Consider the following 25,705-nt stretch of genomic DNA (forward strand, 5'->3'; position numbering starts at 1 on the left):
GGAGGGAGGCCTCATCTGCAGAAGGAAATGCCTCCCCGAAAGTCAATGCACAGTGACACTGACCAAGTTCCCCCTTAGAAACCCTGATTTCTTTGTCCCCTCACTTGATAAATTAGTAACTAAACTATCGAAAACAGAGAGAAATTGATTATAAAGTACTAAGAAGGAGATCTGAAAACATGAAGCCCAGCCTCCCATCCTTTCTCCAGAAATCTTCGGGTCTGCACTGGAAGAGCTGTGGGAGCTGAGTCACTCTCTCCTCAGCTTCTCTGAGATGCCTCACACACCCAGTAATTCGCCCATTTAAAACACACACTCAGTGCTTGCTCGTACAGGCATCAGCTGCACAGCCATCACCACCAACTTGAGAACATTCTCATCACCAGAAAGGAACTCTGTCCCCATGGGAGCTGAGTTACTTCCATGGCCCAAGTCCAGGGGGTGTTTCTCAAAGTGATTCTAGGACGACCTGAACTGATGAGGGAGCTTTCAAAAAGGATGGTTCAGACTGCCACTCTCTGGGAGAGGGCCCCAAGAACCTACATGTTAACAAGCATCCCCGATTCCTGCGCACATCTGGCTCCACCAAGAGCCCGCCCATTCTGTGCCTGGACCCTGTCACAGCCTGGTGAGGCTAATGGGCTTCCCAGAATACCATGCAGAAAATAAAATACGTAAGACTACAAAGAAAACCAATTACACTAAAATACAGTGATCAAAACAGTTGTTATATTCAGTATAATTGTTACCTTGTAATACAACTCTTTGGTGAATACATTTAAATAACAGACTTAACGACAGGACTAACAACTTCAGTGCTTTTTAGGGAAGGAAGCACATAGTCAATCTTCTGACCTATCTTCCACACCTGGACTATGATATGAACAGACTGGTGATATTTATTTATTTATTTACTCACCCGAGGATATTTTTCATTGTTGAGAGAAAGAGCAAGCAAGAGGGAGAGACAGAGGTATCGATGTAAGAAAAGAAACATCAGCTGGTTGCCTCACACATGTGCACAGGCCAGGGATTGAACCCACAACCTGGGTATGTGTCCTGACCCAGAACTGAACCCACAACCCTTTTGTGCACGGGACAATGGTCCAATCAACTGAGCCACCAGGGCCAGGGCATACTGGCGATTTCTGTTAGTGGCAAAGTCCCAGTTACTGTGATGAACACTAGCTCGTTGCCTATAATTCATAATGGAGCGAAAGGCTATTTTTTTTTTTTTTAATGTATTATTATTGATCTGAGAGAGAGGAAGGGAAAAGGAGAGATGTAGAAACATCAAAGAGAGTCACTGATCAGCTGCCTCCTGCACACCCCCAGCTGGGGATCGAGCCCGCAACCCAGGCCTGTGCTGTGACTGGGAACTGAACTGCAATCTCCTGGATCATAGGTCAATGCTCAACTGCTAAGCCATGCTGGCCAGGCCGAAAGGCTACATTTCACTGAGGTTTGTAAAAACAAAGGTATCATTTTTTTCTCTCATCTAAATTCATGGCCACCCTGCCAGACTCCCAGGCAGCAGCTGGACCTGTGGTTAAGAGCCCCTGCTAGGATGAGCGTCCTTGTGCTTGTCCTGGGGGTGGGGGTGCCCTGATTCTTTCCAGCCCAAGCCTAACTGCTTATCTCTTACATTCCACACGAAACCCCAGCATCCTTCCGACAGCATCCTCTCTGACCTCCACCATCGTGGTTTTGTTTCTAGTACTTGCCACCAAGAGAATATTACCATCCCGCTTTTTAGTGCCTACCGTGTGCCAAGTCACTGTCTTAAGCACGTATGCATATTCACTCATCTAAGAACCTCAATGACACTTAAATGTAGATACTCTTATTACTTTTCCTATTTTACAGACAAATAAACTACAGCCCAGTATATTACATAATTACCCAAGACTGCAGAGTGCGGAGGAGGGGACCTGGGAGTCTATCCTAGGCATCTTGGTCCTGATGCCTGAGACCCCTAAATCACAAAGTGACACCCCCTTGACCATACGGAGAGCCTCAACTAATGCTTTTAGGACACAGAATGAGTGGACAATACAAATTCAAATATCCGACTACAAAACCAACAGACAGAGAACACCCCTGCACTTTTAGGGCTAAGACGGCCTAAGTGTATGCGCAGGTCAGGGAAAGACATGGCCTACAGCTCTCCCAGGGAAACGTACCGGAACTATTAGTAAAGTAGAGAAGAAATTGCAGAGGAACTCCAGAAGGAATGGTTCCGACGGCCGCATCTTCCCATCAATATTAATCATCTTTGGGACTTCTGGAATGAGGCTTATTGCGGCTTTGAAAAAGGCATCAGCTGCAAGACAGAAAAAAAGTCCGGGCATGAAAACTCTGAAGGAGTGCAGGGTCTGCCTTTTCCTTCACAGCCTGGAGGCCAGTCCTGAGAGTCACATGGAAGTTGGCCCAGTACAGCAGGCAGGTCCCAGAAAAGGATTCTGCAAACCATAACTGACTTGGTAGAATATTCCAGGTTGAGAGGGCACCACTGTTGCCTCCCAACTCTCCCTTCTTCTCTTTTTCCTTCTTTGAGAAATTTGGTCAAAGAACCTCAGTCAGACTGGCTTAAGACTATTAAGCGAAAAAAGCAAGTGGCAAATTTTTACAGAAAGCCTAGAAATCATAGTCACGTGGGCTGAGGGCTCAACCTGGATTGTTTCATTGACCCTCCCATTGACCACATGGGGAAGGTATGGGAATAGGGCCCACTTCACAGACGGGAACCAAGGTGCAAGAGAAGTGGTTGCTTCCACATCGGTGTGTGCAGGAGGCGCGAGCACTGGTGCGGGAGCGCGGCTCAAACTCTGATCCATCTGCACCTACTCTAGTGCACACATTTGTTAAAGAAACAACAATCGAAATGTCTGAAGGAATGTGCACCACACACACACACACACACACACACAGAGCTTTAGAGACTTCTGACTAGGTAATAGTTCCAGAGAAACGCCCAAGAAATGAAGATATTTTTAAAACTATGAAATAGTCTATAAAACAAAGACTTCAAAGGGTGAAAGGAAGGAAGGGAGGGGAAAGAAAGCGAGAAAGAGGGATGGAAAGCGTAGAAGATGGGAGTGAGGGAGCAGTGGGGGGATGGAGACAGGGAGAAATGCACGGGGAGAGACAGAAGGACTGGAGGTAGGGGGGTGAGACAAAGACGGAGGGCTCCTTGTACAACTGCCAAGGTATTAACTGTGAGAAAAAGTGTCAAGGTCAAAACAGACAAAACACTGACCCAACAAATGAAATTTTAAACTGCCTGACAAGACCAAACATTTGTATGGTCCAAATATACTTCCAGCCCAAAAGGGCTTCAGCGATGTCAAGAGAACACGGCGCTGGTTAGGTAGCATTTGAAATGAAAACGGGACCCCGTCCAGCAGAGCAGGGGGGCAAATGCAGCAGCGCCTGTCCTCTGCGGCAAAGGCCTGCGCACAAGAGGAGCAAGTGCGTGCAGCTGGGGAGCAGGCTCTGCCTTCTCTTCCTTCCTCCAAGGAAACAGCACAGCATGGAAAGAGCTTCCTGCACGTAGCTGCTCGCCTCTGCTTTGGAAGCTTCCTTCCCAGCCTGTCTCTGCAGCCCCACAGTCACAGCTTTACCACATTCCCCTAAGCAAATTCATGACAGGCGCTCCCCCGGACACTGCGCACAAGGGAGAAAGTGGGGCAAAGCTGGCACGAGTGTGGCGATGAGAACAAAGTACCCACGTTAATCTCCTCCTGTTATGGGCCGTGTGCGCTCTGGTCTAGGGGGACATGAAGCAGCTGCTCTCAATCTCGTTGGGACGAAAGAGTTTAAATATAGGGCATCTGGGAAAAGATTTTATATGTCTTTTCTGATAGAAAGTCTTCTGATGATAGAAAGAAAACTGCCCATGTATAAAATCTAGTCTGGGAGACTTCTCAATTTCATTTTAGTACTTAGAACTCAAATCCTACTACATATGAAAACAGCTTTTCCTCCTAGTTTAGAGTTCAGAATAATCATGTCAATATCACATAACAATTTCTTTTATGGCTATTAAAAGCCACACAAGGCAATTCAAGATAAAATAGGTTCGATATGTGTGTTTTTTTAAAAAGACCTACATATCCCAGACCAGACAAGAAAAAGCTAAAGGAGTTTATCACCACCAAACCAGTATTTCAAGAAATGTTAAAGGGACTTCCTTAAAAAGAAAAAAAGAAAAAAGATAAAAATACAAATAATAAAATGACAATAACTATGTACCTATCAATAACTACCAATCAAAACACAGAGGGTGGCTGAATGGGTAACAAAACAAAAACCCTTACTTACGCTGTCTACCAGAGACTCTGGATCGAAAGACACACCCAGACCAAAATTGAAGAGATGAAAAAAGGTATTTCAGGCAAATGAAAATGAAAAAAAGCTGGGGTAGCAATACTTATATCAAACAAAATGGACTTTGAGATAAAGGCTATAATAAGAGACAAAGAAAGACATTTCATATACAATAGCCAGGATATGGAAGCAACCTAAATGTCCATCAATATACAAGCAGATAAAAAAGCTGTGGTACAGCCCTAGCCAGTTTTGCTCTCCGAAAAAGCAATGGAAAAACTATCCTCGGCTGAGAATTAAATAATAATAATAATAATACTCAAGCTGTGGTACAGATATACAATGGAATATTACTCAGCTGTAAAAAGAATGAAATCTTAACCAGCTGCAACAACATGCATGGAACAAGAGGTTTATGCTAAATAAAGCAAGTCAGACAAAGACAAATACCATATGATTTCACTTATATGTGGAATCTAAAATCAAAATAAACAAAACAAAACAAATTCATAGATACAGAGATCAGACTGATGGTTGCCAGAGGGGACGAGGGGACTGAGGGTGGGGGGATTGAGGGGCTGGGTGAAAAAGTTAAAGGGATTAAGAAGTACAAATTTGCAGTTACAAAATAGTCAGAGGGATGTAAAGGACAGCATATAGTCAATAATATCGGTGCTAGGTGGGTACTAGACTTACCGGGGGCATCACTTTATAAGTTATATGGTGTCTAATCACTATGCTGTACACCTAAAACTAATATAATATTGAATGTCAACTGTAATTTAAAAATTAAAAAAAATTAAAAAGACCTACAGAAAGAGGAGAAATCAGGTTCCAAACCATGAAGACTCATTACCTTGTCCCACTGGGGGAAAGCATATACATCCCTATGCTACTCCTCCCTCCCCCTGAGTCTTCTGAGGTTTCACAGGACAACCAGGTTTCTTTTCCACATCCCATGTAAAAAAATGTAAACAAAAAAGCACTCAATAATTGAATGTATCTGTGGATGAAAAGGGGCCACACACTAAACCTGACACGCTCAGGGAGGCCTGCACGGTGGCCGTACAAACTCAGAGGCCTGAAGTAACCCAAAGGATGGTCTGCAATTGAAACATCTTAACTAGCCGGGCCGGCGTGGCTCAGCGGTTGAGCGTCGACCTAGGATCCAGGCGATCGGGGTTCGATTCCTGGTCAGGGCACATGCCCGGGTTGCGGGCTCGATCCCCAGTCAGGGGCGTGCAGGAGGCAGCCGATCAATGACTCTCTCATCATTGATGCTTCTCTCTCTCTCCCCCTCTCCCTTCCTCTCTCTGAAATCAATAAAGATTAAAAAATAATAATAATAAACCCCCCATCTTAACTAAAAGCAGCTCAGGGCAGGTATCCTGTCCTAGGGTCACCTTTGCTAGGGAAAAAGACTTTACCTTAACTATGCCTTTCCATTTGTCTTTCTGCATCTAGGATAACACACCTGATAACATGCCTTTGCAATAACAAAGAAATTTCCTTTTTTCTGGACCCCTCACCACACTCCACCAGAGCAGAGACCGCAGATCCCCTCATTGTTATCCTGTTAATTGTTGACTGTAAACTATCCTGCACCCACTTATGTAAAAGAAGTGTGTCTGTCATTTTACCTCTTATCCAATCCCAGAGGTTTCCTCGCTTTGCTTTCTCCCACCTCCCTAATCTGTCCCCAGTGGATTTCAGGTAATCCCCTGACATCTCCCCCTTTGATTGTAATGTAAAAAATGAGGTGCAAAACTGCCATTCTCCGGAACATTATCTCAACCCGTTGAGATTTTGCTTCCTGGCAACTGTCATCGGTTTGGCTCAAATAAACTCATAAAAATTCTTATAAGTTTAGATATTTCTTACATTGACAAAGGTTTAGCACACAGTGTTTAGAGACTCAAGGAAAAATCATCAGGTAGACGATGAACGTGGAGGGGACCTGAGGGGTCAGGCAGATGAGGAGTCAACAGCTCTGACACCAAACAGAAGAGTGCTGCCCAGCTGCTCACACACCCGGGCTGTTCTTACACTGCTTGTGTCTGGTGGACTAGGGGGCACTACAGGGCAGCACAACCGGAACAGCCAGTCACACTGTCCTTGAGGGGCTCTAGGGAGAAGCAAAGCCCAGGGCCCAGGGCTTTATTTAGCGTGAGAATTTTTGTTTTGCTTTTTCCTAAAAACAAACAAAACAAAAACATGAAGCCGCACAGGCTATCTGGTCGTAGTAAACTTGCCTGGCACCTACAACATTCACCATCAAGTCTCTGAGTTCGTAGAAGTGGAAGGAGAGACAGCAGCCTCCAGGGCCTCCACATGCTCTGGGAGTGGCAGCTCACAGGCCATTCCTAATTCGCAGGTGACACCAAACTCACGCACTCCCACGTGGGTCAGCTATTCCTGAACTTGTAAGAGGGAACTAATTTATAAGACTTAAAATTTCTAACATCCAAACTAATCTAATTAATTAACCTAATCTTCATTTTGCACAGTAGGTTTTGGGTGGCTGCTGTTCATTTTTGTTTCACTCTGTTTCATGCTAACTCACCATCCTTACCAAAGTGGGGATGACAAAAAAGTTCCATGTTTACCGACAAATAACAAGAACAGATGACTGCTCGTGTGACTTGCAGTCCTAGTTGGGACGGGGTATCTAGACAATAAGTAAACAAACACACATCAGGTCATGATGATCATCAGGAGGCTTGGCACAGATCATGGCTCCCATTTCCTGCCTGGTCATTAAAGAAAATACAAATATCTGGGGGAAGATCATTCTACAAAGAGGGAATAGCAAATGCAAAGGCTCTGAACCAGAAGGCAGCTTACTATGTTCAAAGAACAGAAAAAAAACCAGCGTGGCTGAAGAGCCGTATGGGGGGGGACAGAAGGCAGGTCACGCGGGGACTTACAGGCATGGTGTTTAGTTTAACTCCAAATGTACTGGAAAGACACTAGAGTCCCCAGGAGTCTAAACCAAAACCAAGCAGATTTTGAAAAGGTTCATGGATAGCAATCATGGTTTTGGTGTTTACATTGATTTGAGAGCGAGAGAGAGAGAGAGAGAGAGGGGAAGGAGGAGAGAGAGACAGAAACGCTGGTGTGCTGCTCCACTTAGTTATGCATCATTGGTTCCTTCCTGTACGTGCCGACTGAAGATTGAACCTGCAACCTTGGCGTGTTGGGACAACATCCTAACCAAATGGGCCACCTGGCCAGGGCCAGCAGTCATGTTTGAAGACTTGGTGCCCAGAGCTGCCCCAGATGAATCAAGATACAGGTCCAGGTACAAGAAGTGCCAGGCCAAGGGCTAAAGAATGGGAAGGACCACTCTGACCAACCCAGAGCGCCCATCCAAACCAAGGAGCAAGTGGTTGGTCACTAACTCTGGCATAAACTGTGATGCCAGGTGGGAGATGAAGGTGGTCGGGGGAGATAACCATGGAAAGCATGAGTCCATCTCATACAGTACTGGAGAAACTCCCAAAGTATTCACTGAGCCTTCTGACGGTTTGACTGCACATACCGTCTATCAGTGGTGAAAGGGCATGGCCTTGGGTCAGATCAGGGACTGAGTGCTGGCTCCTTAGCCATGCCCTCCTCAGTTTTCCCACCTGGGAGATGGGGCACCAGCCAGAGGACGGGCCTTGTGTGGCTGTCAGGAGGATGACGTGAGACAAAATGTGCCAAGAACTTGCCCTGTAACAACTGCTTCATAAGTGGTGTCAGGATTTCTTTCAGTCTTTGTGTTACAGCCTGCTGGACAGGCACCTGCTGTTGGTCTACACTGTCCGGGGCAACAAGAGCATCCTGCAGCAAACACTGTGACCCTCCGCCTGAGGGCATTCTCTTGGCTCAAGTGAGGAGCAGGCCTGAGTGCCAGGAAGTTGATGCCCCGGAAACAGCCCTCGATCAATGACAGATGGGAATAGAGGGTAAGTAACCCGTCTTCCCTGCCCCTCAGGTGGGGTAACACCGAAGGCTTTAGACACTCCCTCCCAGAGGTCCCCAGCAGGATGGACCTCAGCTGTTCCCAGCAGTAACTTGCCCATGAGTGTCCCCTTTGTTGGCTTCCTTCCCTTCCCCCCTCTCCCTTCCCCATCACCCTCCTAACACTGGCAGGGATCACCTCCCATATAAACCACTCATGCCTAGCACAGAAATGGATCTTGAGCAAAATTTTCATCGCTAACAGCAAGCTATAGTTAGTAGTCATTCTGTACTTACAAGATTCTTCCCGTGTCTTTCTGGGGTTTCAAATAAACAAGTCTCAACAACAACAAACATGAACCTGCTGTGATAAAGCAGTCCTAAGGTCTAAAATTCTCTAGGTACACGTAGCCCTGCATGTCTGAGATAGATTTAAGATGGCCTTTACAGGAAAATCGCCACACTTTGTCATCTGTCTGACTCTAAATGTGTGCATGTCTGATGTGCTTCCTACTAAAGAAATAGATTTAAAACTCGTCATTTATTGATAACTTTTTTTTCTTCCTTAAAGATCATTTCTTTCTCTACACGCACACCCACATACCACCCCCACCCCACCCAGTCAGCTTTGCTAAGCAGGCAGGGAGGACCGAGAGGAGGGCTGATGGGCTTACCTTGGGAGAGGCACTGATTGGCCAAGGCCACCTGACCCGCATGCAGGTAGAGATTGAGGCGCGTGAAGATGCCCACCAGGGAAGGGATGGTAATGAAGCAGTAGGCAACACAAGCCTGGGAGAGAGGGGAAATGCAGCAGGTTACCTGGCAAAGCCCTCACAGTAGAGTAGGACTCCTGTTCTTATCTGTTACGTATTTTCAAGCAAAAATAATGTCTTAAAATAATTTCTGCATTTTGAACCCCAGTTTCTCCTCTTGCCTCTGCAGTATCTTGTCCTTTGGGAGGAGGCGTAAGGAGAATAACGGTGCATGAAAAATAAATCCGTACCTATCACTGAAGGGAATAAAGAGATAGCACCTAATATCGTAAGTTAAAAAGCAGCTGCTTAAATCAATTAGTTTTAAAAAAGGATGTAATCAGAAAAAGTTGCCACAAAGAGCTGGAGGTAGCTGACAGAGGAGAGAGGATGAGATGAGGAAGGGCAGGGCTGGGATGCTTATGTTTCATTGTTTGCATAGGGTTTCATTTTTTTAAAACATAGATTATGTTGCTTTGATAAAATTTTGAGCAGTACACTCAAGAAACTTAAATTTTATTTCAAAGTTGGGAAGTGATGAATAGGGAAAAAAGGTATCAGACCTTCAGATACAGGTTTAACTACAGAAACAACTGAGCTGGCATTCAAAACCCAAATCCATCCCCCAACCACCTCACCATAACGCGTATCAAAACTCAGGCCCCTATGGTCACTTCTTCCAGAAACATTAAGAAAATAGATATGTAAGGAAAAAATCTGGAAAATCAAACCCACTTGGAGCGCAAAGTCTGCAAGTCTTATCTTTAGAACATACCCGGACAAACGCAGCTGTTTTTCTGGAGTGATTCCCCTTCATTACTTTTCTTGTTTCCATTGCCAACCGGTTCACACTCTAGATTTGTTAATAAGTAAAACAGAAATGGTAATGAAACAATGGCTGACTCATGTCTTCCACAGAGATTTGAACATGAACTGCATACAATTCAATGAGAACAGCTAAGTGGGACCAAGGCTGATTAGCAGTGAACCCTGAAATGCCAAAGGGGTCATAGGCCCAATTCGATCTGGGCTTGCGCAAACATCTCAAGGAGGGTACAAGGAAAGGCACTTACTGAGTTAGTCATGCCTATCCACCAGCATTATAAATGACCATTTTCTGGTTTAATGAACAGCTACGGTTCACTTACTCCATTTCTGGAAATCTCATACACTAAGCTTAAGATCTTAAAGACCTTAAGAGAAATTTCCAAGTCTTAGAGTAAACCATGCAGTTCAGCTGTGCAAAACTAACAATAACCATAAGGAAGGTAATAACAGCAGCCATACCATCACTTACAGCACACCAGGGGCTGTTCAAAGAGCTGCCCATTCATTACCTCGTTTAATCCTCTCAACCTACAAGGTGGGCACTGTCACCTCCCTTCGTCTTACAGATGAAGTCTCTACATTTAGGTCTTAAGTTTAGTGATGCTCCATAACCTGATAACCAGCAAACATATGTATAAAAAAAACACTCTCCTTGAATTTACATGAGGCAATTAAAAAGCCTTAGGGAATCTTTCCATATACATGAAAAGTTTAGACCTACGGTTCTCAAACTGTGGACTGTAAAACCTCAGAGTATGAGGCAAACTCACAGGGGAACCTTTTCTTTTTTTAAGGAAAACAGCAACGCTTGATTGTTGAGCACTGGGCAAAGCACTGGGGTGAGGCAGCTCACAGACTCAACACTGGACTGCATTACATTCCAGTGATGTCGTATCTTTGCATAATTGGGTTTTTGGCAAATGCTGTGACAAAACGCAAGTGCTGTGCAAAAATCAACGTGGAAAAAAAATCAATATGGAACAGAAAATAAAGGTAGTGGTGGCCAACCTGACTCCAAGGTTTGAGAAGCTGTGCAGCGCCCAACAGGTGCCCAACACACTTCACCAGAAAGGAGTTACGGTCATTTAAGAATGAAATAAAAATATATTATTTTTCCTTCAATTTATGTATATGTTGTTTTAAAGGGCTATCAAATTGTTAGGGCATAAATACTTAAGCTGTTTGAGCCTGACTTTTTAATAAACAGAGATGTTATTTCTTTTGACCTGGGGGCACCATGAAAAGTTACGAAAAGGGGCCACGATCCAAAGAAGCTGGGACTCTGGTCAGGCAACGAGGCACTCTAGGTTAGTGTTTCCACAACTACGTAATCATGCTCCTCACATAACTCTGCTGTTGGCACGCAGGAGTGAGAATAAACAAACTTCAGAGAAAAGGGGGTCAATAAAAACCTTCAAAGATTTCGGTGAAGTTGTAGATTTTATTGACCTTAAAGGAAAATCTTTCATACCTCAGGCACATGAACAACATGGAGCTAGAAGAATCCCAGATTAAAACTGGTGCCTGGAGTATAGATGATCAATAAATATTTACTGAGAGAACAAATGAATGAATGGAAAGCCTTACGTGAATCAATTGCACAAGGACAGGTTCCAGATTGCAAAACATCGACCTGGCCTCAACATAAAAACTTAGCTGCTGTTCAAAATCACGACCAAAGGACACCTAGAATCAAGGAGAGAGATGTTGACAATGTTATTTCTAGGCAACTGTGTGCACACAATTGAAAAGGTTTTTCTTGAGCTTGGTGGGGGAAGGGAAGGTGCTGTGCTGACAACTCACCAAAGATGCCCAGTTATGAATGGGTGGAAAGGGGATGCACGCACACACACACTTATGCTCACGAGAAATACTCTGACTAGACTTTACAACACCCAGCCCGGCACATCGCTGAAATATTACTATTGCCACCTCATCGTTATGACATGGGCACTGGAGTCGACCATGAAGAGGCTGAAGGGTATAAAACAGAATCTCAAAATGTAAATAGAATTTCCCGGGCTAGAAGGAGATCACTGGGAAGGAAATAATGGAATTTTGTCAGCTGTGGCCTTTTCACAGGACATAAGTGTGGTTACTGGGAGTCGTTTGTCAGGGGGTTTCTGCTTCCTGACGGGGTTTCCAACCTCAGCAGCTCCCAGTGGCTGTCAGAGCCACAAATGGAAGTTTCTCCACCATTAAAGATCCCATCTCCTATTTCTCCAAATTTATGAATAGCTGGTTAGCAGGACAAACTGCTACAGCAATCATCTTTGTCTAGAGGAGGTTTAACACTGCTATTTCCATTATAACTACCAGGTTTCACATCTTAGTGCCTCATATTCTTTTCCATTGTAACTCAGTGGCTTCAGACAAACCATAAGAGGATAAACAGGATAAATACCACATGATCAGCACATAAATCAAGGGCACAGGAGGGGTACCTGGTAAGAGCCATAGGTACATTTCCTAATGTCGCCTGAATTTTCATCAAAATTGGGATTTTACCAACAGAGTTTGGTGGATAGTTCAACTGACCCCTGCTGCTCAATCAGTCACATTTCCTAGGTTATTTTCAAAGTGACCTGGTTATTTTCATCTCAGCTTTTGTCTTCACATGCCCGTTAAAACAGAGGCTACTGGCAGCAGTTGGTAGTTAGCTTTGCACACCAAGAAAAAAGGCAAAGCTGTCCTGGGGTGGATGGTACGGCGGGTTGTTCTCCAAGAGGCTGCAGTAATCCCTCCCACTCTGCCTGTCCCCTCAGAGTCCCTGTGGGCTCTGCCCCCCAGACATGGAGTCGGCCCTCCCTCCGCTACAAGGGGCCAGCCTCTGACTCACTATGATTTCTGAACCAGAGCCTCAAAAGGTCCTGCAGCTTCTGTTTTTGCCCTCACCACCTAAGAGGACTGTGATAACTGAATGATGAGAGAACAGTGAAAAGAAAGAGATCACAAGGATGAGAAGTGAGACACCTCAGCCAGCAACAAGGCCCCAGGCACAGTCCCAATCCTGCCCCCACGGAGCAGCCTAGTTACCCAGCCAACCGACAGAATAAGAATTAATAAAACACTGTTATTTAAAGTCACTAATATTTGGGGCGAGTTGTTACGCAGCGATGGGTAATTCAAACGAATGGAGAGTGGGCACTGGCATTCTGCACCCAGCCTCGTTTCCACACTGTCTGATAAGCAGCCTATCGGGTGTTTGAGGGAGCCCCTCCCCAGGCCCATGTGCTCTGGGTTGCCCAGGTTGCCTATGTCTCCCTGGCCTGGCCAATCCATGTGTTTGCCTTCCCCTCGCAGCAGCAATTTGTTTAGGGATGGGCCAGTGACCCACATAAATCCAAAGGGACTGTATCCTAGGATTCTGCTGGAACCCTTCCTGCTGGGCTGCAGAGAGGGAAAGAATGGAAACCTAGAGCTCTCGTGGAGAGTGAGCCTGCCGAGGAGGACACCAAGAGAGCGGAGCCATGAGCCAAAGACACACAGACTGCAGGCCCTGATGACACCAGGGAGACCCCGAGTCCAGCTGCTCCTTTGAAGGGTTCCATCTCTGAACTTTTGTCACATGAGCCAGGAAGTCTCCCTTCCCTCCCCGCTTTTGATTTTTCCCTTAAGCCAGTTTGTCTTGGCTCTCTTTGCCCCCAGGAGAGTGTTGGCTAATGTTAGAATATTTTCTAATTTCATCTTATCTCAATAAAAATGAATAGCACCAGGGAACATAATGCTAACTGCTTTCACCCGAGTAAAGATAACAATTACATCACATTTCCAATTACACTGGCACTCCTTCCTCGACACTTACCATTTTTATAAATCCATTAATCAAATATGCCAGCATTCTTTTCTCATCCTCAAGAGTGAGTGCACTAAAATCAATAATGTACATAATTAACACTGGGTAATAAATGAGTTTCTAAAGAAAAAATGTATAAGAACTAAGCAATTTAACAGTAAGGACATTTTGCATTTTCTAGATTAAAAGTGTCTCACATCTCTCTCAAAGATGCTGTTTTCAAAATACATTTATTAATGGCAAAAAAGAAGGTAACTTTCTCTTTTGGAATTTGGGCAGAAAGGCTCCACTTCAAATGTAATTCAGAGACCTTTTTGTTCAACATGATAAAAAATTTCAAACAGGCAACAAAGTCAAAAAGAATTTTACAGTGAATACCCATATATCCAACCATCAAGATCTTACCATTACCATTTTAAAATATTTGCTTTCTCACATAACTATCTATTCCCCTTTCCATCCATCAATCAGTCTTATGTTGGTGATGGATCTTAAAGTCACAGATCTCAGTTGCTTCTATTTACTAGCAAATTTAATAAAAACATATATAAGAAAATGTCAAGGCTTTATAGTTTTGATTATACTATAAATAGTGCCCCAAATTTATTTAGAAAAAAGTTTTAAGAGCCCAGAGAAAACAGAAACCAAGATTTTTGTTTGTTGTTCTAGGAAAGATAAGTATTGGCAGAGACTGCAAAACATCCTCCAATACACTAGGTCTCCTTCGTTCTCTGAGACTACATTTCCTCATCTCCTCTGCAGCTAGGTATGGCCATATGACAGTTCTAGCCAACGGGATGTGAATGCAAGTGATTTATGAGCCTCCAAGTTTTGTCCCTAAAAGAAAGCTACTGCCCACCAGGCTGCAACATGGACGTAGTCAAGGTAAGCCAGCTTCTACCAGGAAGAAAAGGACAACACCCCAGAGGGATGGCAGAGCAACAAGGCAGAAGGAACCTGGGTTCCTGGATGATGTTCTAAAGCAGAGCTACCCTACCTCCACCTTCTCTACCTAGCCTCACACTTTTATCAAGAGAGACATCAACCTATTTTATTTAGGCCAAAAACCAATATCCTACTAATATGAGTGCCTTTCTGGATGTTTTCTGTGTCTTTATTTTCATTTTTATTCAACTAAAATCTATTGGTTCCATTTATTATGAAAAGTCTTGATATTTTGATTTTTATAACTACACATGAAGTTGAAAAGCACAGTCATGATAATAAAGATTTTAAAATTCAGAGGGGGAAAAAAGAAATACAAGTCATCTTGTTGATGGTTAAGTTCTAAAACAGCCCTAGCCAATTTGGCAAAACAATTTTCTCAATGCTTGTAACATTTTCCAGTGAATCAAGCTGCTTGTTTAAAAATTCTTTGGGGACTAAAACTTCAGTGACAAGCAGGAATTGCCTTAAGCATAGTCAAATGGAAACATGGGGGCAGGGGGACTAGAAAGCAAAGGAGTGATAAGTTGGCATTTGACCCAAAGGTAAGATCAGTGGATAGGTCTGAGCCTCAAATATACTGAATAAAGTCCTTCGTGTAAGGAATATGAGCCATTGCAGTTGGATTCTAAAGAGCTGGTTAACAATGAGAGAAGCGTAAAGGCTGCATTACTGAATGGGTGAACTCATTATACCATCTGCTGCTCTCAGGAATCTCTTGGAGATGGGGGTTTGAGTTCACTTGGATGAAACCAGCCTTTTCCTCCCAACTGAAATTCATTCATGAAAACATCTGCCACTTCATTTTCTCAGGAAGGTACCTTCAGCCTCCCTCCTCTCGTAGACTAGAAAGTCCTCATTAGCAAGAATCTTAAAACAATATCATTCACAGTGGCAGCTTAAAGCAGTAATTCCCTCATGTACTACTATGTGGCATTAAGACCCAATCCACGTCACGTTTCAGCTTACTTCACGGAGTCATGCATGGTCTTGCAAACGTGCAGAAGGGCGTTCAGAATGACCGGGTCTTTGGTGGGCTCGTGCTGATGCCTAGGAAACATTTAAAGAGAGTAGTAAAAGCTATGTCTCCTGAGGACAATGAAAGCATGGATTTAGTTCTTATACATATCATATTTGAGAAGCAACAAATGATCTGGTTGCACTGAACATGGCCCAGTTCACCACTAATGGGCAACATTCTGGTTTCCTCTTAATTCTTCTTTCAATAAAAAGTGTGCTCTTCTCCACATACTGTAACTTTTCATAGCTGCAAAATCCTGGTAAAACAGCTACATTTCCTAAGCCAAGCAAAGGGCAAATCTGTTTTTTTAATCATGTTTCTTGAACTTTCTGAAGTGGCCCACAACCTGGCTACAACTGTGCTAGGTGCCAGGAACACTTACAAATTGGATTCTTCAAATAATATAAAAGGCCAAGCTCATCAAACGAATCTTTATGCAAGTAAAGTAGGTACATTTATTCCAAGCAATGGAATTAATATTTTAGGAAAACAACACAAGGAAATCTTAAAACATATTTAAGTAACATCTATCTCAATTTTCCAAACTCGGCGTTTAAAGTGACTCTAACTTTTAACTTAACCTTGTCCTAAAAAAGAATATACATGAAATCACTGACTCTACTAGTTATATATTACCTAACGCACTTTAAAATAAATGTAAACGTACAACTTTTAAAATGAAAATGAAATTCTCTCCTCCATGGACCACCCACAATTATTTCCTATACCACCAGCAGTACGCAGTTTGGAAAACAGATTTAATAACATGAAAGGAACTGAACTTGAAAATGGATCACAAATCTGCACACTGAAGATGGAAACCTTTCTAGCTCTGGTATCTTGATAAGTATGACTTTACTTTTTAAAATGTTACTTCCTAAGTAGTTCATCAATAGATTGCTCCTTCCAAAATCACACAGGAGTAAAATGTATGCGATGGCCAAGCTCCTGCTAATCCTCAGGACTTTGTCTTCTTAAGCACTAGTTAAAAACTTTTATCATGACTGCTCCTTTTATGTGGTTATCTTCTCAATGTTATCTTAGGTATGAAATGCATACACATGACTAGACCCCAAAGGGCGTACACTGATTTTTTTCTTTCTTTTCTTTTTTTCATACATTGATTTCTTATCAACAGGTTTCAAAAAGGCATTAGGAATTGAAGCTTCCGATTACAATGTGTTACACTTACTTGATAAAAACTTCCATGATGCATTTGCAAACCTCCACCCGCACACTCTCTTTTTGGAACATGTCCAGAAATGGCAGAAATTTTTCCTAAAAATAAAAATAAAAAAGCACTCTACATTTAATTTATACAAGTTATTAAAAGGAATTTGTGGGTCATTTTTTTCTTTGAAGGTCAAAACAGTTGTTCATATATCTGAGGAAGGTCAGATGAGGACTCACCTGAAAGTAGGGAGAGGACCCTGAGGTTTTCAAAACTATTGGTATTAAAACAACCTTCATGTGCCCAAGAGATCAGGGCTGGGACCAGTTAACATTCTGGCACACCCTCTGGGCAACATTTATTTATTTATTTATTTTGGGGGGGGGGGGGGCGGTTAATCTTCACCCAAAGATATTTTTTTTCCAATTGATTTTGAGAGAGAGTGAAAGGGGGGGAGGAAGAGGAGGGGAGAGAGAGAGAAAGAAACATCAATGTGAGAGAGACATATCAGTTGGTTGCCTCCCACACACACACCCCAACTGGGCCAGGGATCAAACCTGCAACCCAGGTATGTGCCCTTGACCGAAATCAAACCCAAGACCCTTAGGTACATGGGCTGATGCTCTAACCACTGACCCACACTGGCCAGGGCTGGTCAACATTTAGATGGCCTTAAGCTTTTCGGTGTAATAAAATAAAAAGTAGGCCTCAGTCTTTTTATAATGGTATTGACAAGCAAAGAAAGAAGAGTCAGAGTTGCTCACAGAGCAACTACTGCATCGTGCCTCTATTTTTAAAGAAACAAAAGACCAAAAACTTACAGTCCTGTGAGTATACATAAGTGGAAACTAAAAGAGGGCAGGGTGCCAGGAAAGAGGGAAGCTAAGGAAAAAAATATCACTAGGTTTTTAATTGCCCAGTACACTGCAGTAAACTTGAAAGGGTGTCTCAGAGTTTTTTACCTTTTTGAGGGAAATGTAATAAATCTTAACTGTCACACACTGAGACAATTATTATTTCACAGTTTCAACATTAGATTGTGTGATAAAAAGCAAGTATCATGTAAAAATCAATGAGGAAGAGGACTCCAGTTTGACTCCAAGGTTTGAGAAGCTGTGTGGTGCCCACTGGGGCACACACCCTATTAGTTAGGTAACGAATGAACAAAAGATAATATTTTTCTGCCCCGCCCATGTCACTCAGTGGTTGAGCATTGAGCCACAAACCAGGAGATCACAGTTCAATTCCGGTCAGGGCACAAGCCCAGGTGGCAGGTTGCAGGCTCGATTCCCAGTGGGGAAGTGCAGGAGGCAGCCGATCAATGACTCTCTCTCATCACTGATGTCTCTCTCTCTCTCTCTCTCCCTCTGCTTTCTTCTCTGAAATCAAAAAAAACATATTTTTTAAAAAGATAATATTTTTCTTTCAGTCTGTGTGTATTATTTTTTTCAAATGCTGGTTAAGTTGTGATGACATAAATACTTAAGTTGTTTAGACGTAACTACTTTATGAAAGGACTGGTAAGTAATCCTTTTGGCCTGGGGCACTCTGAAAAATTACTGAGACACTAAGAGAACTTCTGACTCAGATAGAAATTTCCAAAAATAATGAAGGAACGTTACTTACCACTGAGAAAAGAACTGAGAAATCATGAAAGTGGGCAATCACTTTCTTCATTATTGACTGAAGCTGCAAACAAAACAAAAAACACACCTTATTTCATAAAACTTGGAGATTTTTTTAAAGGCAACGCTTTTGTAATTTGTAATCACAATTACAAGAGGGGAACCTCGGTTGCTCAAGGCCTGGGGAATGACTGGGTCAGTCAGGCCACCTCTCAGTCCAAGTCTGCCCCTCTTATTCTGTACCTTGGGAAAACAGCCTCTCAGTCTCGAATCCCTCTTCTGTAATGTGCAGAGCAAGGCAGTATTTTGCTCATTGTGAGGATTAAATGGGATAGTTCAGGTACACTGTGCCTGCCCTTCAAAGCCCTCCATTAAAGTCAGCTATGAATATTCAAGAAGTGAGCAAACATCTTCTATAGGCATACAATCATCACAACTACATAACCATGCTATTATAGCTAGGAAGCAGCCATGGACAACAGGTAAACAAAAGGGTGTGGCTAGGTTCCCATAAAACTTTATTCACAAAAATAGCTGCTGGGCTACATAAGCCAATAGGCCCTAATTTGCAGACCTCTGTTCTAGCCCATCATAACTGTGTTCCTCTACTGCTTCAGGGGAGAGGCACCTGACCAGTTTGCCAGTCAAGTCAAAGGCCACATCATTACCGGAGGGTGGTGGTATGGTCTGAAGTCAGCCTCAGATGCCCAGGTAATAATGTCCACCACTCGTGGCCCTGAGATGTACACAGTCCTGTTGACAGGGCCTTGTCAGGAGAGAACCAAGGAGCCACTTTTTCTAAATAAAATATAAACCTCTGCCTACCCCTGGTTACTGTTATGAAGAGAAAACTCACTGACAAATACTTTGTTTATACTAAGAATATTGCCGCTTACAAATCCTTTGCAAAGGAAATTGCTCATTCTAAAAACAGAATATTAAGAGGTATGATACCATTTCATAATTAAGTAGCTTTTTAGGTCAGTCAAGCAAAAAATTAAGATACTGCAATATTGTGTGGTTAAAATAGCGTCGGAAACCTTATCCATAGCAACTAATTCCTTTAGAACAGGAATGCTTTATAATTCTTAAATACAATTACACATAATGCATTGCATTATACAAATGTCATATCCCTGACATTTCCACTTTGCTGTTAGCAAATTCAGGAAGGTTAACACTGATGTAGTTACAATACTTCAATCTATCATCCATGTCCCTTACTTGTCACTGTGTAGGCTGTAAATGGTGATTTTTTTAACTCTACCATTTCTTCCACATTTCTCAACCAGCACCTCCACTTGCTTTTCCCTTCATCTATTTGTTTCTATTCATCATTAGAAAAGTCTCCTGGATTCCTATTTTACTCAGTAGGTTATAATCGACCATTGTCCTTATTTTCTGATGTTCAAATTGGGAGCTTGTGAGAGTCGCTTCAGTTTTCTGAGTACTTCCCTACTTTCTGGCACAAGAAAATGCTCCAGGCTTACCATGTGCCTTCCCTGTCCCTGACCTGGAGTAAGCTAATTTACCACAGCGATGCAACCCCGCTTAAGACCATGGGCTCACAACCAACATGGGCGGGTATCACGCATGCAGGCTGACCCCAGGGTACCTATTATGAGGTGCTTTGAGATATGACAGAATTATAGTACAGTATAATTCCCGTCTCTCTCTCAGGAATAGGCTGCACGAAAATCATTATGTTTTCAATTAATTGGGTCCCTAGCATTCGAGGTCTTACTGAAACTTCCTCAACAAAAATTCTAATGCACACCACTCTTCACATGGGCGCGAGACCTTGACAGCCCTCAAGGTATGACCCAGTTTCTTGACACTGCATACTTTACACACTTTATCCACTCAACACCATTTACCCAAGAGCCTGCTGAGCACGACCAGGTATAAAAAAATTAAATCTTAATTAAATTAAAAGTTACTCTACAGTAAGAGACACTGAGCTGGATTCTGTACTGGAAAGGGAGGAAAAAACCTACTCTCAAGGACACTGTTGAGTCCAGTGACAAAACAGGGACAGGGATTATGCAGTAGGTAATGGTGATATATTAATGTTAAATTTCTGAAGTTGATAACTAAACTGGGGTTAAATAGAAGAATGTACTTGTTCTTAGGAAATGCTCACTGACCTCTTCAGAGGCAAAGCGGTATGATGTGTGTAACTGATCTTCAAATGATTCCGAAAGCATTTGCATCTGTGTGTGCCTGTGTGTGAGCTCACATAGGGTAATGATAAGGCAAGTAAGGGGCACGTTCACAGCTGGTGAACGTGGTAAAGAATAAGGCGGCTTCTCCAAGCTATTCTTTCAACTTTTCAATATACCTGAATTTATTTCCAAATAAAAAGTCAGTGTAACTGATAAACCCAGGCACCTTATTGAGCCCAGAAAGTGTGCCAGGGTTTCCCATCCACACCTCACTTAATCTTCACAACCACTCTGAGAGTAGGACTATTACTACCCCCATTTTGCAGGGGAGAAAACTGAGGCACGAGGTTAAGTAACTGAGTAAAGGGTACACGGTCAGGATATGATAGCTGATTCAAACCCAGGATTATGTGACTTTATGGTGTGACCCATGCAACATGGCAATTTAATTCAACAGGATAAAAATCCCAACAGTGTGGGAATGGAAAATGGGAATCTGTTACCTGAGGGTAGGAGTCTTCAAATGCTCGATCTGGAGTCATGTGCTTGATGACATCAGCCAAAACCGTATTCACCTCTCTTTTCTAGTGGGGAAAATGAACGAAACCGCCATTGGACACTGAATGGTAGTCACTGACCGTATTTCTGGAGAAAAGGCCGAACGTTTTCAGAATACAGTGCACATCCCCAGAAAGCAATCTCACAGATCCCGCTGAAAATACGATGAGGGGGAAAACCCCACCCACATCACAGCCTTAAAGGTGGCTATGTCCACACCAACAGGACTGAAACACCATTCTGAAAGGTGCAGGGCGTTACATGCCCCTGCTTTCCCTAGGTGCTGGGAAAATGGGCCATGCCACTTTCTGCCTGCCTGTCTCAGGCCCCTCTCCAAATGCTGCAGAGAGCAGCAACACTGTGGTATGAGCACAGACTTGCCCCCTACAAGCCAGGTAACCCAATACCCACTTCACCTTTGTGGTCTGTATCACAGCCCAAATCCAGCCCAATGCCTGTTTTTATATTGCCCGTGAGCTAGGAATGGTTCTTACACTCAAACCAAAAACAGAGTATCACTTCATGACAGTGAAAATTACAAGAAATTCCAATTTCAGTGCATAGATAAAGTTTTCCGGCACACAACTGCACTTACATATTGCCCGTGGCTGCTTTCATGCCTCAATGGCAGAGTTGGAGATTGTATGGTCCATAAAGCCTCAAATATTTACTATCTGGCCCTCTGTGGAAAAAAGGCTATATAATGGGAGCACTGAAGTCTCTTGGCAAGGTGGCTCTGAGGCTGTGGGGCTTACAAGTAAATTACTGGGCACACAGCACGTTATCTAAATAGTTGCAATTATGTTTACTCTCTTGTCTGGTGCTCATTAAATTCACCAGCATGGACACCATTACTCTCATTCCACAGATGAGGAAGTGGAGGCTCAGAGAAGTTAAGTGACTTAGCCAGGATCACACAGCAAAAAAATTTGAAAATAGCACTAAAAAGACCCAAAGTTCCTTGGAGAAAGTAGTGATTCTTAATCTGGGATAAGAAATATTCAAAAGAGGTGGAACATCTTAGAAAGCAAGGACGGCATCCAAGACAACCGAAAGCATGTCTGAGGGCCCTGGAACCAACCTGAAAATGTACCCACTAGACAGAAGGGGGACAACTGAGCATCAGTAAGAATAATATAATTCAAGCATGTTTAAATCCACAAGTTCCTAAAGACGTCACAGCAACGACAACTCACGGGTCCGTCTGGGGATGTTGGGGAATTGAATTCTTATTCTAAAGACTAGTAAATAATGGACAACACTGCGCAATACTACCTTTCTGTACAAACTGTTTCTTAGGGCAACCAAATACCTGATGAAAGGAGTCTCTCCTTATACAAGTATCCTAGACAACAAATAAAGAAGAAACGATAGTAGCTCCGAATATCACCATTTGTAACCTCTGGTAAACTGTGGCTACTCACACCACAGAGAGACGAGCAGACCCCACAAATACCCCAGGAGAAGCACCACCACCCCTGTTGCCAGAAAAGCAAACCTGAAGCTAATAAAGGCTCCAGACCTAACTGTCATTTATAGGAGATACTAAAGACAGAAGAGCATGCTGAAGTCCACAACAGGGGTGCAACTGACCAATCCAGAATGGGAAACTGCAGGACAAACGATCCAGTTCCTTCAACAAATAAATCACAGAAGGGGAAAAAAAAAAGGAAAAAAAAAGGAAAGGGAGGGAAGAGGAAGGAGGAGAGAGACAAAGAGAGAACTTACAGATTTTAAAAAATCCTAAGAAGAGAAATCTGAACATGGACTGATTTTTAATGACATTAAAGCATTATTAATTTTTTTTTTTTAGTTAGGATGATGTACTGGGATTTTGCGCTAAAAAAGGGAATTCTTATATTTTACAAATAAAATATGTAATAGAATATTGACAGATGAAATGCGATATCTGAGATTTGCTTCAAATTAATCCAGGAGAAGGAGTAAGGACATGAAATAAGACTTGTCCTAAGTTGATCATTTCTGGGTGATGAATATAAAAGAGAAATCCTATGTTGAAATTTCCATGACAATACATAAAACAAAAATTGGAGAAAAGAAACAAAATCAACAGAACATTTATACAAAACTCAAAATGAGGCAAAACTGAGTACTGGAGTTAGAGGCCAGGGTGGTAGTTTCCTTCCACTTCCAAAGGCGAGGCTGTAACTGGAAGGGGAGGGCAAGGGACTTTGAGGAGGGGGCAAGTTACTTCCTATTTCTTAATCTGGACCATGATTACATGGGGGAATTTTGTGAAGATTAATTAGGCAGCAAACTTACGATATATGTGCTTTTCTGCATGCTTGCTACACTTGAATTTTTAAAAGTTGATTAAAATAAACAACTCTGGCAATAGGATTTGAACCCAGTTCTACTTGTTTCTAAAGTCTCTGCTCTCTGACATGCACGGTATTTCCCATACTGAGGTTCTAATCTGGGCCTCGGGAAAGAAGTGTCTTTGTGTGTTTAGGAAATAATTACATGGAAGTCAAATATGTTTGGGAAATGCTGCCTACTAGACCCATGTGGAAAGTCACAGTGCAATTTAGCATATAAGGACCTAACATACCTTATAGTGAAAAAACTCCTTAACTGCACAATGTAGCATTTCCCAAATTTACATGGAACACATCTGTTATAGCACACACATTAATGCTGTCACACTGTACAACAAAGGAAGAACTTTCTATAAATTATGAATAATTACCACTGTAAAATGCCCAAGCTTGACCTACTCACTATTATAACCATGAAAAAGATATAATTCTTTCAAAACCACCACCACAGCCACACATACCGTGAAATGCTTGCAGGTGTACTCTGCCCACACTTCGGCACAATTAATGTAGTCCTACAAAGAAAAGGTAAAAATGTCTTCAGTAAGAACACCACAGGTGACTTATGGCAGAAGAGCATCATGTACAAATCCTTTCAAGGGCTGTGACAATTAAGAGTTGACAACTGATAGAAATGTCAAGAGTGATTTACCTACAGAAAACTCTGGCCCACTGATATCCTTTACCCTGAGATGTGAGTTATAGAAAAACGTAAGTCGCTTGAAACTGTGAACCCTGGGAAAAAAGACACCTACTAAGAAGGGCTCCCGGTGGCTAACTAGGCTTAAATTTTAAAAACAGAGCCTAGCAGCCATTTCTATGCAGGGCCTCTCATGCAAATTGCACTTCAGGGAGCAGCCTGCACTAAGCTGCCTCCCTATACACTGAACTGCCTCCTGCGCCGTGTTCCCCCATCCGAGCCAGCCCTTTATAAAGGTGTTGCCTATTTCAACCAACAGGACTGAGGCTCTCCGCATCTAATTAGAGCTGTGCAACTATATCCGCATCAGCTTCTGCACCAACCAATCAGAGCAACTCAATTCTGATCAATCGAGACGGTGCCTTTTGGAACAAGCAAACTGTGAGGATTTGGAGTCCTCGCACCAATCAGGCACCAGGGGCGAGGAGTTCTGTCTATATAAGTCAGCTGCTCCCCTCTGGCTCTGGAATGCAGTTTCCCTTTCCACCAGGCTGAAGACTGCATTTCCCAGTTGGAGTTAGCACACCCAAGATGAGACACAGATGATGTCTCGCAGGAACAGAGTGGAACAGACCAGTGCAGGGGAGGCTATAGACTGGAGGGGAGCACAGCAGAGGTGTCTAGCCTGAGAGGGGCCTGGATCCAGGGCCATCAAACAGGTGAGGTGCTGTATTCACAGCTATGCTGTATCACAGTTGAACTGTTTGCACTGAAAAAAGCTTCCTGCTTTACCGCGTCACAAGCTGGGGATTCCTGTTGGTGTTGAATTGAAGCCAACAACATTTGGTTGACAAACTAATTAGATTTTCATTCCAGAACTGCTACCTGGGCCAAGATAGAAAACTGGGAAGCTCTACCAGGATTAAAGAATGGGAAGAACCAAAGGGCAGTGGAGGTAACAGGGAGGCCCTCACCACACCTCCTTGAAGCAACTGATGGCAGATCTGGTGTAAGACTTCAGACTCGCCTAAAATGTGATTTTTCAAAATCAGGCTTCCTGCCTTATATGCCATACAGAGGGGTGACGTGTATATGGTGTAAAAAAGTTAAGAAAGCACAAAAGGCGGTTTTCAAGATGGCAGCAGAGCAGGTGGATCCTTCCTGCACCTCCTCTGAGAATCAAATTGGAAATATAACTAAATTGGGGAACATTCTTCTGGAATTAACAAATGAAGACTAGGTGAACAGGCAACTTTTTGTTGTTTTTGTTCATCCTCACCTGAGGATATTTTTTCCATTGATTTTTTTAGAGAGAGTGTAAGGGAGAGGGAGAGACAGAGAGAGAAACATCGATGTGAGACAGACACATCAATTGGTTGCCTCCTGCACACATCCCAACCAGGGCCGGGGATCAAGCCTGCAACCAAGGTATGTGCCCTTGACCAGAAATAGAACCCATGACCCTTCAGTCCGTGGGCTGATGCTCTAGCCACTGAGCCAAATCAGCCAGGGCTGAATAGGAGATTTTTTAACAAGGAAGGGCAAAAACCACCTCAAGACTGGTAGAAAAGACGGGGTCATGAGAGGGGCT

At 43.0% G+C, this 25,705-nt stretch overlaps 1 protein-coding gene across 2 annotated transcripts in view; it reads right to left on the reverse strand.

The window, feature by feature from the left end:
* Positions 1-25,705, reverse strand: part of VPS35L (VPS35 endosomal protein sorting factor like) — a 116,991-nt gene that overhangs the window by 20,961 nt on the left and 70,325 nt on the right. For both annotated transcript variants that reach the window (XM_081131616.1, XM_081131615.1), the window contains 10 exons: positions 23,936-23,989; positions 21,081-21,161; positions 18,414-18,476; positions 16,809-16,894; positions 15,565-15,645; positions 13,660-13,723; positions 11,442-11,540; positions 9,802-9,879; positions 8,949-9,063; positions 2,184-2,323 (listed from right to left, as the gene is read on the reverse strand). In XM_081131616.1, the coding sequence (XP_080987742.1) occupies positions 2,184-2,323; positions 8,949-9,063; positions 9,802-9,879; positions 11,442-11,540; positions 13,660-13,723; positions 15,565-15,645; positions 16,809-16,894; positions 18,414-18,476; positions 21,081-21,161; positions 23,936-23,989 (861 nt within the window). The remainder of the gene's footprint in view (positions 1-2,183; positions 2,324-8,948; positions 9,064-9,801; positions 9,880-11,441; positions 11,541-13,659; positions 13,724-15,564; positions 15,646-16,808; positions 16,895-18,413; positions 18,477-21,080; positions 21,162-23,935; positions 23,990-25,705) is intronic.

Source organism: Miniopterus schreibersii (genome assembly GCF_964146895.1).
Source record: "Miniopterus schreibersii genome assembly, chromosome: 3".
NCBI classification, from domain to species: domain Eukaryota; kingdom Metazoa; phylum Chordata; class Mammalia; order Chiroptera; family Miniopteridae; genus Miniopterus; species Miniopterus schreibersii.